The 16,740-nt window shown below is 34.3% G+C and overlaps 2 protein-coding genes across 3 annotated transcripts; both read right to left on the reverse strand.

Moving 5' to 3' along the window:
* Nucleotides 1–2,890: 2,890 nt before the first annotated feature.
* Nucleotides 2,891–6,416, reverse strand: LOC108343677 (deSI-like protein At4g17486). 2 transcript variants are annotated; one of them, XM_017581998.2, is made up of 4 exons: nucleotides 5,897–6,416; nucleotides 4,376–4,637; nucleotides 3,574–3,641; nucleotides 2,891–3,380 (listed from the first exon to the last, which is right to left on the reverse strand). In XM_017581998.2, the coding sequence occupies exons 1-4, from the start codon at nucleotides 6,029–6,031 to the stop codon at nucleotides 3,084–3,086; spliced, it is 762 nt and encodes a 253-aa protein (XP_017437487.1). In that variant the 5' UTR covers nucleotides 6,032–6,416; the 3' UTR covers nucleotides 2,891–3,083. The 2 variants fall into 2 exon arrangements, with proteins under 2 accessions (XP_017437487.1, XP_017437486.1); XM_017581997.2 differs by having other exon boundaries at nucleotides 3,574–3,653.
* Nucleotides 6,417–11,820: 5,404 nt separating this feature from the next.
* On the reverse strand, nucleotides 11,821–14,641 carry LOC108343781 (probable receptor-like protein kinase At5g24010). Its single transcript, XM_017582167.2, has one exon. It carries the CDS (start codon nucleotides 14,521–14,523, stop codon nucleotides 12,019–12,021), a length of 2,505 nt encoding a protein of 834 aa, XP_017437656.1. The 5' UTR covers nucleotides 14,524–14,641; the 3' UTR covers nucleotides 11,821–12,018.
* Nucleotides 14,642–16,740: the final 2,099 nt, after the last annotated feature.

The following is a 16,740-nucleotide window of genomic DNA, read 5'->3' on the forward strand; positions in this document are numbered from 1 at the left end:
TATTTTTCTTGCAATTTACATTTTTAGAGAGCCACTTCAACATATCTTCATATCCTTCTACATCTTCTCCATTTTCATACTTTTTCTTTTCACCACACACCATTCCACCCTTATATCCAAAAAAACAAAAGAAAATGTTTTTTAGAGAAATGTATGAATTCCTGATTGAAATTCACATTAAAAGAAAATTAAGTGATTTAAATATATTTGTGAAATTAATCCAACAACATAAGTCAATTACACATCAATTTTGTTTTGATGGTGGAATTTTAAGCATGAAGACACTAATTAAGATTGAAAAGTAGTAGTTTGTTATAGTCTAATTGATGAAGAATGTGAATCGAGTTGATTTGGTTCATTAAAGGCATATTGGACAAGTATCAAACAAAAATCCTTGAGAAACATATTGGCATGTCCAATGGGACAAACTTGTATTTGATCTACACTCACAAAGAGGGGCTAGTTCTAAGAGAGTGAGATTGATGGGTGTTATTAGTGTATGAGATTAAGAAGTGATAAAATAATCATGTCTTCGAGTAATAGGTCTGTGGTGCCTCTTTTTACTAATGCCACTCAAACTAGGATACAAACCACGAGGTTTGCTGGTAGTCAAACATTGGGAACTAGTGTCTCCTTTTCCAATTCTCTAACAAAGAAATTCTCCTAGTAATCAGTTGCGAGTAACACAAATAGTGTCTTCTTAAGTTTTATTTATCCTCTAGCTAACATATTAAAACACTTCTCTTGAGCATTTTACAATTTTACACAAGTTGTGTACGGTATAACAGAAATGTTTTGTGGTTTAACAGAATATATGGAAATGAAATGGAATGATTAGGCCTAAATGTGGTTTGATGTATATAATAAACACAAGATAAGCATACCAATTTTAAGATCTTTCTTAATGGGAAATGGTGCACTATTAATGGAAAGTTGTCTAATTCACATCATAAAAATGATAAAAATATCATTAAGAGAAATGGACTTATTCTTGTTGGTTCGGCTCATCTTTATTTTACTGTTAATTACATTTGGCTGCCTGAAAATTAGGTCTAACTGAATTTTGGTTTACTAGCCGCATATTTAAAAGATACACATCACAGACACACCCCTTGGAGAGTTAGAAACGTTGGAACTGATAATCTTTATTCAAAGCTACCAACAAAAGAAGTCTTGCCATACTCTATAAATAAATAAGCATTATTGTATTCTAAGACCAGAGAATGCATAGCTCATCATCACATTTTAATAGGTTCTTGCTTCTGTTGGTTTAATTATTAATCAAGGAATAATACTATAATACAGAAAAGTTAAACTGCACGCTTTCTTTCTATGACTTCAGTAGCATATGTTCACATTGCATAAAATTTTGTTGTTAGTTCCTCACTGTTTGATGAATTTAAACCATGGACACATACCTCTATAGATTGAAAATGATATAGAGAATAAGAAGAAACAGTTCATATCTTCAATTTTGGAGCATCTTTAACTCTGGTGTTTCTACCTTGAATCAAAGAAATTAATTGGTTGGCCTATTCACAATGGTATTCCCTGCATAACAGAAATTAGAGAGATTGCACATTTCCATTAAATACTTCGTTCACATCTCAGTACAGAAAATGAAATGTCTTTCGAATTTGAGAATAATTACTAATAAATAATCTGATAATAGACAACACGATAGATATAATAAATAACAATTTTTTTAATAGTAAATGATACAATAAATCTAAAAAAAATTGTTAAAATAAGTTTCAACTCACTTTTGTTAATACATGTACAGAAATAAGTTTGGCACTTGAAAAGAGAGGCTAACATTATCTTATGGATAAGCCGCCGCATTATAAATTGTGACATTTGCATGTTTGATGCAACCTTGGTCCTAGTTCTAACAATTTGATAGAGTTTAAATTTGTCCTGGTCAATTAAAAAAAAAATAAAAGAAAATAGTTTAGTCTTTCAAATTTGAAAAATAAAAAATACGATTTTAGAACTCCGATTTATAGTTTGAAAACTAAAAGCATTTTTTCAAAATATTTTAGTCCCTCAAATTTGATAGTTTAAAATAAAATAAGTTTTTCTCCTTTAATCTGAAAATAAATAATTTTAAATTTTTCTCCTTCAAAATTCACTAACTACAAATATAATTTGATAAAATAAAAGGATATGGTAGGACACTAAGAGAAAACTTAAATATTAATGGTACCATTTACTGGACGGTCCTCCCTAATCCATATGTCGAACGGTCCTTAGGCAGTACGGTCCTCCCTATCTCATATGTCGAACGGTCCTTAGGCCGACCACCAGGCTTACAACCTTGGCTGACAAGGCCGACCATCCATACTGACCGAAGGCCTACAACCCTGGCCGACCACATGGTCCTGACCGCACGACTATTTCTTAGGCCGCCACCAGGCCAACAACCCTGGCCGACCAACCATCAGGCCAACCATATGGTTGGATTATAAACAGTAATAACTCATTAAAGCTCCTAATGAAGATTAAGGCGTGATTGAGCCGTCATTAGACCGACGAAAGGTAAAAGCCCATTACAACCAGTATAAATAAGAGTCTCAGGTATGATTTCTGGAGAGACTGCACACACTGCACATTATGCACTACTTGCATCACTTATTATAATCGTTCGGTCACTTTACTGACTTAAACGTCAAAACACCTTTAACAGATACACCCACATCCGACTTGGAGAAAGAGGGAGAGCGAGTTAGGAGTGTTTTAGTAAGAACATACCAAACCCGACCGAAACAGTACCTATTACTGTTGTTCTCCTCTTGACTTTATTTTTATGAACTTGTGATGCATTCACTAAAATAATTTGTCGAAAACAACGTTAGACCAAATTAGTAGAAGAGATAAAATAGGCGTTGTTGTATCATCATCATCACCAACATCAAACATCAATTAAGGACAAACTAAACAGTGCAGGCGGTTCATCAGTAACACATGATTTGAGTTGAAAAAAGGAACGAAATTTTACATTTAATACAGAAATGAATAGCATGTAAAATTCTGTTTACTTTTTGTGACTCTTACAAATTACATTACACAGCATAACTAAGCCTTCAACTATCGTGTGAAGATGAACTATGTAGCATTGCTTTTTCATCTTCTCGCTTTGGCTGTAGAGGCGTAATTCCATTCTGATCCTCAGCTTCAGAACTGGTAGATGGTTTTGCACCATTAGTGATCATATTTTTCAACCAAGCAGTTTGAAATCTAGGGGACCCTCCTCTGTTTGAATTGTTGTTAGGGGACTCGGGACCATTCTTAACGTTATTTGTAACATTATTCGTAACACCTAAGAGGAACCGGTATGCTACTTTGCTTGCTGACACAATCTCGGTTTTAGCTTGCCGGAACTGCAATCACCAGGTTACAATCATCATCAGTGCAACTTTGAGTTTCTCAAAATATGTCAATACTAATGATAAGTTATAATTACTTAAATAAGTGTTCAAGCCAAAAGAACAAGAGCCAGGTTATGATGAGACAATTCCAACAAATAGTTTACACAACACCATAACTTGGTGTATTATGAACTTTTTTTCGTACCCGTAATGCAGTGTTTCCAGCCACTTCCATAGCAGTATCGCCGGCATTCGCAAATCTATTAACCCAACCTGTCATGGAAGCTGTAAGAATACAAAGTAGAAGATGAAAAAAGGTAAAGAACAGAAGCAATAATTCACAAGATGGATCATTGCCTTGACTAAAATATCTTCCTAATGCCAACTTCTATCAATACATATATTTGCAATCCGAGGGATTTATTTCAATATAAAAGGTATATTGAACTAAATAGATGTGTTCTATACAAACCCGATAACATTAATAAAAAGTTTAATTGAATGGAACACGAGTTACAATAAGATAACAATCATATAACTATTTAATATGAATAGAGTTTCCTCAAAGTATTACATTTTATCTGAGAGAAACAGTACTTCAACCACACACTTTATTGGTAAAGTCTAGCATACTGTCAGAAACGAGTAAATGAAGGGATAGAAAAACTGTATAAATAACGAATGTATTACAGTGGTGCCTTCTGAAATACCCACAGAGCTAAGTCCACTCCCACAGCACTAACAAAAAGCACCAGGACTAAATCTCATCGCTCAACTACCCATCTTAATTCAAATGGGATCCCCAATTTCCACTTCTATTTCCCATTTTGCACCACTGCACTAACTCCCTTTTATTTTTTCTGTTACCTGATTCCAAACCAAAGGCCCATAACTGAGTTTCATAGGACTAACCAAAGGCATTATACATACCATAGAATTTACATTGTGTCCAAAATATCACTAGGTCATCTTTTAGGAAAACAGAATGATTTTAGTTAGATATTTACCTGGAAGTTTTGGTACATCAAGCCTTTCACAGAATTCATCACAGAAGTGATTGCAGTTTTTGGCCAGCAGATCATATGAACTCCCTGGCCACTCTCTACTAAGTTCTCTTAGTATTTGATTCACCTTGAAGATGGAAAAGTTTGTTTTCCCAAGAACAATGGATTCACGAAATGTATACATTGGATTCTTTCCAGAAGGGCAACTAAAAACTCCGGTTCCTTGATCACAGAATCCAAATGACCATTCATCCTCTCCAAAAACCTGTCATAGCAGAACACACAATCTTACTATGTAAGCACAAAATTAAAAAAAGGCAAGTATACCATATGTCAAGGAAACAAAAAATGAAAAATAATTTTTGGGCCAAAAGATGTAAGCATAAAACATGCACAGATAAAACAACAAAAAGAGTAATATTGTGAGGGAAACAGTTTCTGTTTAAGCTGGATGACAAGATAAAGAAAGCTGCGTCACTATATTTCCCAAGTAGAGGTCGGTAAAAAAGAAGACGATTTTCAATCTCAAACTGACAGATAAGTTCCTTTAGCTATTGCAGACCGGGAGTGCCAAAGTGCTAACTGAACGATGAAAAGAAATAATTGTTCCTCATAATTTTAAAATGTAAAGGGAAATAAATAGTTACGTCTAACAAACGCAATTAACAAAAATGGCAAGAATTTCAAGTTTTGGTTCACAAAAATTTAAGCTTGGAAAGTTGTTGCCCAGAGGCATAATAAACTGGTCTGAAACTACTTTTCTCATTGTCCCCTTGGTTTCAACATTAATCACGCCCAAAAAATAGTGCCACCCTAAAGTCCACTATAATAATGCAATTACACTTCCTTCTGTTAAACTAAAAATACCCAAACTGAGATTTCCTATGACGGGATGAAGCCAGCCAGCGTTCACATATACCAAACTGACTAGTCAATGCAGACTCAGAGAAAGAGATCCTAACGTCAGTCTGATAATCGTGGCAACAAATGATGTCAAGGATCTCCATTCTAATAGAAAGACAAATATACATACATCACACAGACTAGTCCAGGCCACAGAACCTAAAACCGCCTTGAACACTTATCTTCCATAACAATCCAGGGCTGCCCCAACACAGAATGAAGATAGAAACAACCAGAAGCAACATCTAGTATATCTGTAAACTACAAGTTACCAACTTCTCAATCCAACAGCAAAATACATGCTGATGAAGTATGAAAAAAATATTTATAACTACACCATAGATATACCTGCAAAATCATATAGCTTCCATAACTGACAATCACTTAGGTACCAAGTTAATTGCTGTTTCTCAAATCTCAAATACACTGCTTCATGCAAACAACAACCAAACTCAATGAAATTCCAAAGCTAGCAGTGGAGCCCCACATTGGAGAATTACACTCACCCATTCAACATTTGCATACACCAATCAAGTTCCCCACAACACATAAGCAAAACAAAACCTAGATCGAATCAACAGTTAAACTCAAACAATAACTATGTTAGGGCAAGAAGAAGACCTGCACGGCGCTGTGGAAGATGCCACCGAGACCAATCCCATCCTTGAAGATCTTGTTGATCTGAACAATAGTGTTGTTCGTTTTCTCCGATCCACTATTCGTCACATCGTATATATGCAGTACTACATCCGTCATCTTTCCCTTTCACACTTTTACACCTGCCAACCGCAACCCACAATAACACACCAAAAACCCAAACTTTCCACAACCCCACTTCACCTTTCTCTCTCTAAACGCTATTCACCTATCTGGGTCTCTCTAAATGATTCGAGAATCAACAACAACAGCAATAACGGGTGCTGTTGTTCCTCTCCCTCTTCGTAAATTGAACCGAGATTTGGCCTCGGGATCCTGGAAAACCCTCCAATTTCACCATCCAAATTTTCTCTCCAGAATAGAAAGATTTTCGGCCTTCTCTCGTGGATTTATTATATTCTAGAAGGAAGAAACAGAACAAAGAGAGTGTGTCTGAGAGAGACCAAAGTTACAAAATGAACAAGAAAAAAATCTGAAGGAAAAAGAAAAGGAAAAGGAGCTATCGAAAAGACGCGTTTGCCCTTACGAATTGATTAAATTATGGGAAACCTTATTTTCTTTACAGCTGGCTGTCACTGTGGGATGCGTTTGGCTAATGATCAGTGAGAGAGTTGGAATTTGTGGGCTCCATGAGTCATGCACGCCATTATTAACGGTCACACAAACGGGCCGTTGTAAGTTGAAATGACGAATTTACCCTCTGTTAGCTGAAAATTCGACTGTTTCGACTGTTCCTTCATTGGCGCAATATATGGATCCTTATATAATAATCTACAAATCTTTATTATAATTTAACTATTGATAAAATTTGTTTATTCGTATTTTTATTATATTAATATATTTAGATGATTTATTCATTATGTATTCATAAATATAAAAAAAATATTAAATAATATCATGAATTAATATACATCTAAAATTAATTGTTACTGCACTCTTATGATCTATACTGATTTATAAAAAAAAAATTAAAAAATATTATACTTGTTGTACTTTTAACAGAGTAAACTTTGTTTCATAGAGAGAGTTCTTTAAATTACAACAATAAAAATATTAATTTTAAATTTAAGAGGACAAAGTTGGAAATTCCAAGATTAAGTAATGTAATGAATTAAAAGAAAAACATATCACAAATTATACTAAGCTGTGTTTAGAATCATAACAAAAAGAAATTGTATGCATTAAAATAAATATTTTTGTTTTAATTCATACAGTTGTTAGCATTTGCCAAAATATATTAAAGCCTATGTATTATTGTAATTGCAAAGTTAGGAGCAATGCAAAGAGAAGACGTGAAGAGTAATCAATCTGGTAAAGATCATTTCACAGTATACAAAGTATATATTAACAAAAATTTATGTTAATCTAAAAATATTTCTTACTTCATTCATTTCTTTATACATAATCATTTTAATAAAAAAAAGCAAAACATACTTGAACGTAAAACTCCAAAATTTAAATTGTCAACTATATTATAAAATCATGGGTTAAATATGTTTTTAGTCCCTAAACTATTGGTCGTTTTTGGTTTTCGTCCCTCTTTCAAAATAAAGTACAATTTGATTCTCATTCTTTTCGAAACTTTGGTTTTAGTCCTCAAAATTTTGGTTTTAGTTCTCGAAAACTAACCTCGAGGACTAGCAAATTTTCAATGGTGTTAGTTTCCTAAGACTAAAACTAAAGTTTCGAAAAGAATGAGGACCAAATTGTACCTTATTTTGAAATAGGGACGAAAACCAGAAACGACTAATAGTTTAGGGACTAAAAATATATTTAACCCTAAAATCATTAAAGGAATTCTATAAAAAAATTTCAACACAAAATAAAACCTAAGCAAGTATACATAAAATATAAATATAAGTATTTACAAATGAAAAAGTTAAAATAAAATTTTTATTATTTTTCAAATATTTATGTCACCCTTATATTTATATTTAGTAGTGTATATCACAAGTTACCACAACAACTCATACAATAATAAATCATTAAAATAAATTATTTTAAAATATATATATATATATATATATATAAAATACATTTTAATTAACAAGACACAATTTTTTTATTCAAAATCCAATATATAATAACCATATAAACTACACAATAACTTACTCATCAAGAATAACTTACTCATCAAGAATATTTAATAAGCATAATGTCAGTTAATACATTTTATTAGAAGACACAGTATATATCATACTAGTATACTAATATTTGATTTAATATCACATTTAAATTTAGGGTTAAATATGTTTTTAGTAGTTAATCTATTAAGTGAATTTGCTTTTAGTCCCTCTTTTAAAGTAAAGTACATTTTAGTCATCTTCTTTTAGGAAACCATAATTTTTCATCCTCCAAATCTAACGATGTGAAAAAAAAGCTGAGCTGGCTAACGGTTGAATGCCACGTCATTTTTTTTTCTGAGTCAATCTCCCTCCACTGGTGTCGTCTTGACTCCATCTCCAAGCAATTCCTCCTTTCCAACCTGGCCCTCCACGGCAAGACCCGTCTGGACTCCTTCGCGATCTCCGCCGCCCCTTGTGGCCACTGCCGACAGTTCTTCCAGGAACTCTGCGACGCCTTCGATATCTAATTCCTGATCACCTCCCATGCCAACCCTCACTTCACCTCTCTCCCCCTTCCTCTCCCATCGCTTCGGCCCCCACGATTTTCTCTGCACTTCCTTCACCCTAGAGCGACCCTTAGATTGGCGCGTTCTCGTTTTGCTCAATGACTTTGCCGTCAAATCCTCACACTCTCTCTTCTTCAACTCCCTCAAACCTCGAGGCTTCGATCTCCATTTCCACCTTGCCGATGACCCCCAATTTCAGATTTTGTTGATTCGAGTCATGATTTTGTTGATCCAAAACGTAATTAAGAAGAAATTTTCTGAGTTTCTAGGTTTGATTTGGGGTTTTTTGGGCTTTTGCGTTTTCTGGGTTTTGTTTTGCAGGTCAGGAGGAGCTTCGCCGTTTGGATGTTCGATGATGTTGCTTGGGGCGTAGGGAAAAGTCTCACGGTGTAGGTTTCCTATAGGATTGGGGGTTTTGCGATTCTGATGGTTATGTTATGGAGCCTTGCGACGGCGGTGAATGTTGCTCATGGTGGTGGTTCGATGCGAGCTTGCAGAGGATGACGAAGGGAGAGTGGTGGCAGAGAGATTGAACTCGTAATGGCACTACTCGCGTTGGGTGGTGGCGCGATGAGGTTGCTCGCGTCTGGGTGTTGATGGTGGAGGTGCGTGATGGAGGATGGCAGCGGCTAGGGTTTCTGCAGCGGCAGTTTCACGGTGACATGGTGGCTGGCGGGCGCGACATTGTGTTGGTAGTGTGGCATTGACGATGGGAAAGATTGACGTGGCAGAAAAGCTGGAAAGATTTGCTCAGGTCAGAAGAAAAAAAATGGCGTGGCACTTCACCGTTAGCCAACTCAGAAGAAAGACTAAAATGTACCTTACTTTAAAAGAGAGACTAAAAACAAATTCGCTTGATAGACTAAGAACTAAAAAGATATTTAACCCTTAAATTTATAACCAAGAAAAAAGATTAGACTCAATTTATTACCATATAAATCGTACATTTACACATATAATAGTAGAGAAGAATTATGATAATTTCATATTGTCTCTTTCATTAAATTTATCTTAACATTGTTTAAAAATTTCACATGAGTTTTAAAATAGAAAATGACTTAGATATTAACCCGTAACAGACTTAGACTTTAACAGATTTAGATTTTAACATTTTAACATTGACACTTTCAAAAATTGACAATTTAATAAAAGAGACTATTGATTCTTTTTATAAAAATTAGAATTTAGTTGAATCAAAATAAATATAAAGTCCTAAATATATAGACCAAAATTGAGCCTTCTATATAAATAATAGTAAAAATATCATATTAATAACCTATTACTGTTAATAAAAAAATCTCATGTAAATAGATTTTATGATTGGTTAGGGAGACCTTGTCATTTCCCCAACCAAAACTTCAGCTGATTTCACACACAAAAAAGATTGTTTTTATAAGAGGCAACGTGTTTGGTACTAATAGTAAAAGCCATTATAAATAGTTTAAAAAAGTTACGATCTCATATGCACCTGTAAATGTTTGGACATGCACCCAAACATGCCATTATACAAAGAATAATAATATTTTAATAATATTTTTTTATAATATTTTAACGTCATATACGTGTTAGGTTGGTGTTTATGATTATTATTATTATTAATTATAGAATAATTTTGGATCAATAACCTAATGATACGTAAATAATGTTAAAATATTATAAAAATATCATTATGCTTTCTACAAATGAACCAAACTCAATCTTAGGCATAACACAGGTTACTTTTTCTTCATAGACTTATAGTGACGTGCCCTATCATTCACAATATCTAATTTGCATGTGTAAGAACACCATTGGTTCCACTAAACAAAGTTGACCACGGCATTAACAAGTGTTTGTTTGATGGTGAAGCTTAGAAAGGAGTGGAGAACAAACTACTATTGCTTCCACATTGCAAAAAACAGCAGATATGCCCACAGTGTGTTTGCCTTTTTGACTGAGAGAACTCAGAAATCTATACAGAGAATAATCTCTTAAAGGGTGGCAAAGGCAAAATGGTGGAAGCCAATTTTGCTTATGTAGGTGGTCCTACTTGTTTAGGAATCTTATTTTTAATAGGTTGGCCTTTGATTGAGGGTAATAGTAATTCATGTACATTTGTGTGTGTTTGTGTAAATTCTTCTATGCATCATTCCAATCTTATCTGAAAAGATTCTTCTCTTTCTGTAAAGTAGTAGTGGAGTGAGAAGAAAATGAGGGGGCGGGGCAATCACTTCAACAAAATCTAGAATTGAATAAGTATTCTTTGACCCTTTTACCTGAAAAGGAGATTCTACATTTTCTTCAAGTGAAATAGATTGAAGGTTGTTGAATGAGTTCGATTGATCTGCCAAATGTGTACATGTTCTTTAGCTGGTAAATATCTTCTCATATATTCGAGAAAAAAGAACGAGATATGACACAATAGCACGTGAAATGCAGATGCAGCTTTGAGGTATAAATTCCTAACAAATATTCCTGTAAGTGTCTGATTGGATGAACCTACAGCATCTGTTAGGAAACAACTTCCTTCAGTTGTGACTTATAACTGATCTGTAAAACACGAGTGGAGTATATTTTCATGATTACTGGCAAAATAGCCTTGAAAACAAGTTTTTTTTTTACAAAGACAATAGAAATTCACTCTATCTCTACAGTATCCTATTAATAGTTACTATAATGTGTCAGTGTTTGTATGATGAATTCCCATTGAATGCTTCTGTAAAAAATATGGCCATTAAGTTTAGCATATGATCTTTGTTACCCTCCTTCTTCTAAATAGATGTTAAATCAGAAGACAAGAAAAGGTGGATTTTCAAGCATTTTCTATGGTTCAAGCTGAAAGTCCTCCTCCATGAGGGAGTGTGTTAGGTTTAAAAACCATTCATGTGCTTATGCATTCTCCTAGTCCGAGGATAAAACAATAACATAAGATTTCCTACCTGTCCTCTTCTTACCTCACAATGGTGCAAGTAATATATAAAGAACATGGTATATTTTGTCTTCTCAAATGAATTCATAGCAGGCCAAAATGAGTAAATAAAAGAATTTTTTAAAACTATTTTACCTCATGTAACATCATTAAAATCAACTTCATTTGTCGAATAAAAGTTAATAGTAAGAGTAAACTTACAAGCATGCAACTTATACCTAATTCATCTCTTCATAAATACAGAACGGTTACATAACATTAACAGACAAAGTTATACTGTTATAGATACTTTGCATCCCTTCAGTGACAGACATCATGAAAATATAGCTTATGCAGACATAGGTAAGAAACTAGAAATGAGTCTTGCTTATCACTGGCTGCCATATGCGAATGTTAATATTGGTATTGATGCAGTTTTCTTTAACACAAGAAAAATTATGAAGAAAAGAATTATCAAAGCACAGGTACTCCTCGGTACCTTTATTTCCATGTGAACCTTTCTATACATGATCAAGAGTTGCCTCTATTTGCATGACAATTCTATATCTATCTACCTTCACTCTTCATTAGTTGAGAAAAAACTTCAGTAGCACTTATGTCTGAATAACCATTATCATTATTTTCCTCTCTTCTCATGTTGCTAGAAGGACTCCCAGGAGTTATCGTAGTATTCACATTCACTGTTTCCTGAGCACTGCTATCATCGTATGGCTCCTCTTCTTGGTCACTTTCATTGAGCTGAAGTGCATATTCCAAATTCCACAATACAGTACCCATAGTTGGCCTATCAACACCATATTCAGCCAAACATTTCTCTGCTGTTTCACCAAATTTCTTCAACGAGCTTTGCTTTATCTTCCCAACAAGATGAGGATCAATAATATGTTCCAGCATGCCTTTTTTCTGCCATTCAAGTGCCCATTCGGCTAAGTTCACCTGTTCCCTATCAAGTTGTGGATCAACAGCAGATCTGGCACAAAGAACCTCAAAAAGCACAACCCCAAATGAGTAAACATCTGACTTATCCGTAAGCTGCTGCCGTCGGAAATACTCTGGATCAAGATAACCAAAACTTCCTTTCACACCAGTACTAACATGGGTTTCGTTGAGACAAGGTCCTGATCTTGAGAGACCAAAATCAGCAACCTTGGCAACATAGTTCTCATCCAGCAAAATATTGGTTGATTTGATATCACGGTGTATGATTCCTTGCGCGAAACCTGTGTGTAGATAGTGGAGACCCCTAGCTGCACCAATGCATATCTCAAGCCGCTGCTTCCAAGACAAAGGTGCATGTACTGCTGAACCATATAGATGCTTTTTGAGTGGACCCTTTTCAACATACTCATAGACTAGTATCATCTCTGAATTTTCTTCACAGTATCCAACCAGTGAAACAAGATGGCGATGGCGAATTTTGGATAAGATTGTTATTTCAGTCTGGAATTCAGGAAGTCCTTGTCTTGATCCAGGCATGCCTCTCTTGACAGCAGCCTTCACATTGTCTTTGAGCACTCCTTTGTAAACCATACCAAACCCACCAGATCCTATAATTAGACTCCTATCGAAGTTATTTGTGGCTAATTGTATATCAGCAAAAGGGATTCTCAATCCGAAATAACCATAAGAACCAGGAGAGGGAAAAGCTGTTCCTTCAGACATTCTACTAAGTGAACTCCCCCCAAACACACGTAAAGGAGTCCATCCTACACTTTCCAGTGTTCTTTGTTTTGGTTTCTTCTTCTTCTTCTTCTTCCTGCATTTGAGAGCAAGCACAAAAGCAGACATAACTAAAAGCAAAACAACAACACCACCTGCAATTGAACCCACCAATATCCATAACCTCTTCTTCCCAGGAACAACACGTGAGTCCACAACATTCACCAGCTGCATTATCTCTGCCCCATTCAGAATGGCATTCATCCCCCTAGAACCGCTCAGTTCAGAAGGGCCAACACTTATTCGAATAACACCTGAATCATTAGAATCTGCAACAAAATCCACATAGACCGGAGATGCAAGCACATGGACTGCAAGGGATGACAAATCCAAATCTTTGTATGCAGAATATCCGTTGATATACACGTCAAAATAGAGCAAATTAAGAACAGGACTAACAATATCACAGAAATGCAACCGAATCAAGTGCCGAACACCACCTGGAGCCACTGGAAAATCCCAGGTTATGTTGAACTGTGAACCTATAATGGCGTGATCCTTATCCATTTCCTGTGCAGTCATGTAAACACTATCTGGCGCGATCTCCCTAGTGGCGCCTCCTTTCTGGAAATTTGGTGTTTGATTACTCACCGCAGGCTTAGCAGCATCCTTAAAAACCAGAAATTCCTCGTCAGGAATCCATGTCCTCCAAAGGGTGTCATTAAAAGGAGTTACTTTCGCACCCCCAACATTAATCCTATGGACAGTTTCCAAAACCTGAGATGAAAGGTTCTTGTACTCTACCACACCAAAAGGACCCACTAACCTTGCTCCATAATCTATAACAAAATCAACAGGAGCAGTGAACACCTCCATAGCATTTACAAAGCCAAAACCTGAGTTACCTTCAGGTCTAAACACAATTTCAAGTAAATTTGACTCTATCTTCAGAATAAACTCCTTAAGCAACACACCATTACTTGGCTTGAAATTTCTAAGCACCAAATTACCATCAACCAAGACACTGAAGTTAGCAGCTTTTAGATCAAACCCTTGAGCCTTAAAAGGTGAGAAATGAAAACGAACCAATTGGGTGCCATGCTTTCTCACGTTGAACCTGAAGCTTCCTGTGCTGGGGAAAACTCTTGCCGTGTGATACAAAATGGGCAAATCCGGAGGAGGGTTTTGGTTGGTGAGGGAAATGGATTTGTCAGCAGAGAGAAAACTTGAGACTTGGTTGGTGGAATCACCAATGAAGATGCGATTGAAGAGAGAAGCATTGTTCTGTGATCCACAGCTAAGAAGGTAGTTATCTATGGGAGTGAAAGAGGATGAACAAGGAATGCAAAGGAGAAGAAGAATGAGATGTATAATTAGCTTTTGAGTCTCCATGGAAAAAGGAGGATACGGTCCTCAAGGAATTTGGAGCTCACATGGAAGTAGAAACTGTGAAAGATTTGCAGCAAATGCTTATATAGAAAGTAAAGAGACAATAAATTCACATCAATTTTAGTCACTCATTAAGTCAAGGTGGCTGCCACTACTATTCATTTTCTTAATGGTCGTGTTTAAAAAGCAACATTTGCGAATGTTTCACACAAAATGTGTCGTCTCTGGATGCTGGTTTGGACTAACTGTACTAGATTGAGTAGTTCAGTTTGTTTTGGTTCTGTTCTAGATTTAGTAGGTCCTTTGTGAAGTAATAAAATATAGGAAAAACAGATAAATGGTAACATATTTTATTTGCAATTAAAGATACTAAGATCGTTTGCTATCGTGAAACTGAAATGCAGTTTTTTTTATTAGAGTATGAACACCTTTAAAAGTTGAAGAATAGTTTATCTCATACTGAATATAAAACTTCAAATCTTAAAACACATTAATATAACTGCTTATTAACTTCTAGTTGTTCTGCTACTCTACCTAGACTAAAAAAATGCATGACAGTTTATAGAAAGTAAATATTGATTTTCATGAAGATAAAATTTCAATCCATGAAATTGTATAAATCAATTTTATTAGAGTGAATTAAATTTAAAATTCATTTCTTAACTTATCGTGATCACTTTTCAAATTGCCTGTTGTAGGAATAATTTGAGGGTAAACACTGGAAGAAAGATAAATACTAGCACACTATCAAAAAGTTGATGGTGGAAGCTGTTTTAGGCACTTAAATTCTTTATTTCAGATTAGGATATAGATTCTTAGCAGAAAATATGACTTTATTTCATCAAGTAGTTGGATTGAGTAAAAGGCAATGTATGGCCTCTGGTTATAGAAATAATAGTAAGACACTGGAATTGCACTGAATGTTCATTCAGTTACTTTTACTGGTAAAGTGGTGGTGGGGTTTGTTTGGTTATAGTCTACTTAGCAATCATTAATGGCATAGAGTCTTGTTTGGTTGGCATCTTTAACTGGTTGAAAAGAAAGTTGACAGAAATTTTGATTACAAGTAATTGAGGTTTGGCTGCCATCCACTACTCTGTCACAGATTAGAGCCAAGAAAAATGCATCACACTTTCAAACCAAAGTGATACAGCTTTTGAATTCTTTATCTCAAGTTTAAATTTTCATTTCTGGTTTCAAAGTAAACTTGTAGCTGAAACTATTACTTTATCTAACAATAAAATAATTCCCTGTATTAAATAAAAGTCTCAAACACTTCTTGATATAAAAAAACTTTTTTTTTTCAAGAACATGATGTCTATAAGAAGAAATTTGTACACCATGATAAAAATGTATTTGATGAAGAATTTAATAAGGATTTAGTTTTAATAAATAACATCAGTGTTTATTTTGGGTTTTAAAAATAAATGCCTCATATATTAATTTAAATGAATAATATGACCATTATTTAAAATAATAGTTAAGAAATTTATTGAATTAGTAAAGTGATGTTAAAGCAATCCACATGTGCATAACATAATGACACATGCATGACGAAATCATAGCTAAGAATTTAAGTGCATAAAAACATGCATGTGCAATTGTACATCCATTAAATGTGTCACTGTATCATCATTTATGATGTATAGTACAAGTAGGGCATTATAATAATTTGTATAATAATTAGTAATAAAATATATAAAAGGATTATCCATTTTCAAGTAGCTAGCATATCATTTCATTTACGAGATATATTATCTTCAATGGCACACATTTTTAATATATAGAATTTATGTTACCATATATCTACAATATTATAATACAAAATAAATCATAACATTAAATGAAAGTTTGAAGAAATATATATTTATTTACAAAATGTAATTATATATATATATATATATATAATTTGTAATTGGTTTTTATTATTATATATTTTTTTATCTCGACTGAGTTTTAATATTTTTTTATAGAGTCAATTTTTACTAATAACATTTGCAATGTGTTAGTGTCAAAATATTTATGCAGCTTTATTTGTAACTATCTTCGTCATATTTGAAATCCTAAGTGTGTAATATGAAATTTTCTATTGTAGATGGCATTTTCTGAAAAGTGTTTGGGTTTAAAATATTATTTTCTCATTAAATTGTGATGGAGGTGCGGAATAAAATATGGAGTGCAGGAAATAATTACCCAAGAGGAACTGCACTTTGAATCGTG

Source organism: Vigna angularis, chromosome 8 (assembly GCF_016808095.1).
Source record: "Vigna angularis cultivar LongXiaoDou No.4 chromosome 8, ASM1680809v1, whole genome shotgun sequence".
NCBI lineage: Eukaryota > Viridiplantae > Streptophyta > Magnoliopsida > Fabales > Fabaceae > Vigna > Vigna angularis.

Coding starts and splice junctions, on each gene's coding strand:
- LOC108343677 (XM_017581997.2), bottom strand. CDS start 6,031: ATGACGGATGTAGTACTGCATATATACGATGTGACGAATAGTGGATCG. Junction 3,654..4,375: donor TGATGTACCAAAACTTCCAG/GTAAATATCTAA, acceptor GTATTCTTACAG/CTTCCATGACAGGTTGGGTT. Junction 3,381..3,573: donor CTGGAAACACTGCATTACGG/GTACGAAAAAAA, acceptor TGGTGATTGCAG/TTCCGGCAAGCTAAAACCGA.
- LOC108343781 (XM_017582167.2), bottom strand. CDS start 14,523: ATGGAGACTCAAAAGCTAATTATACATCTCATTCTTCTTCTCCTTTGC.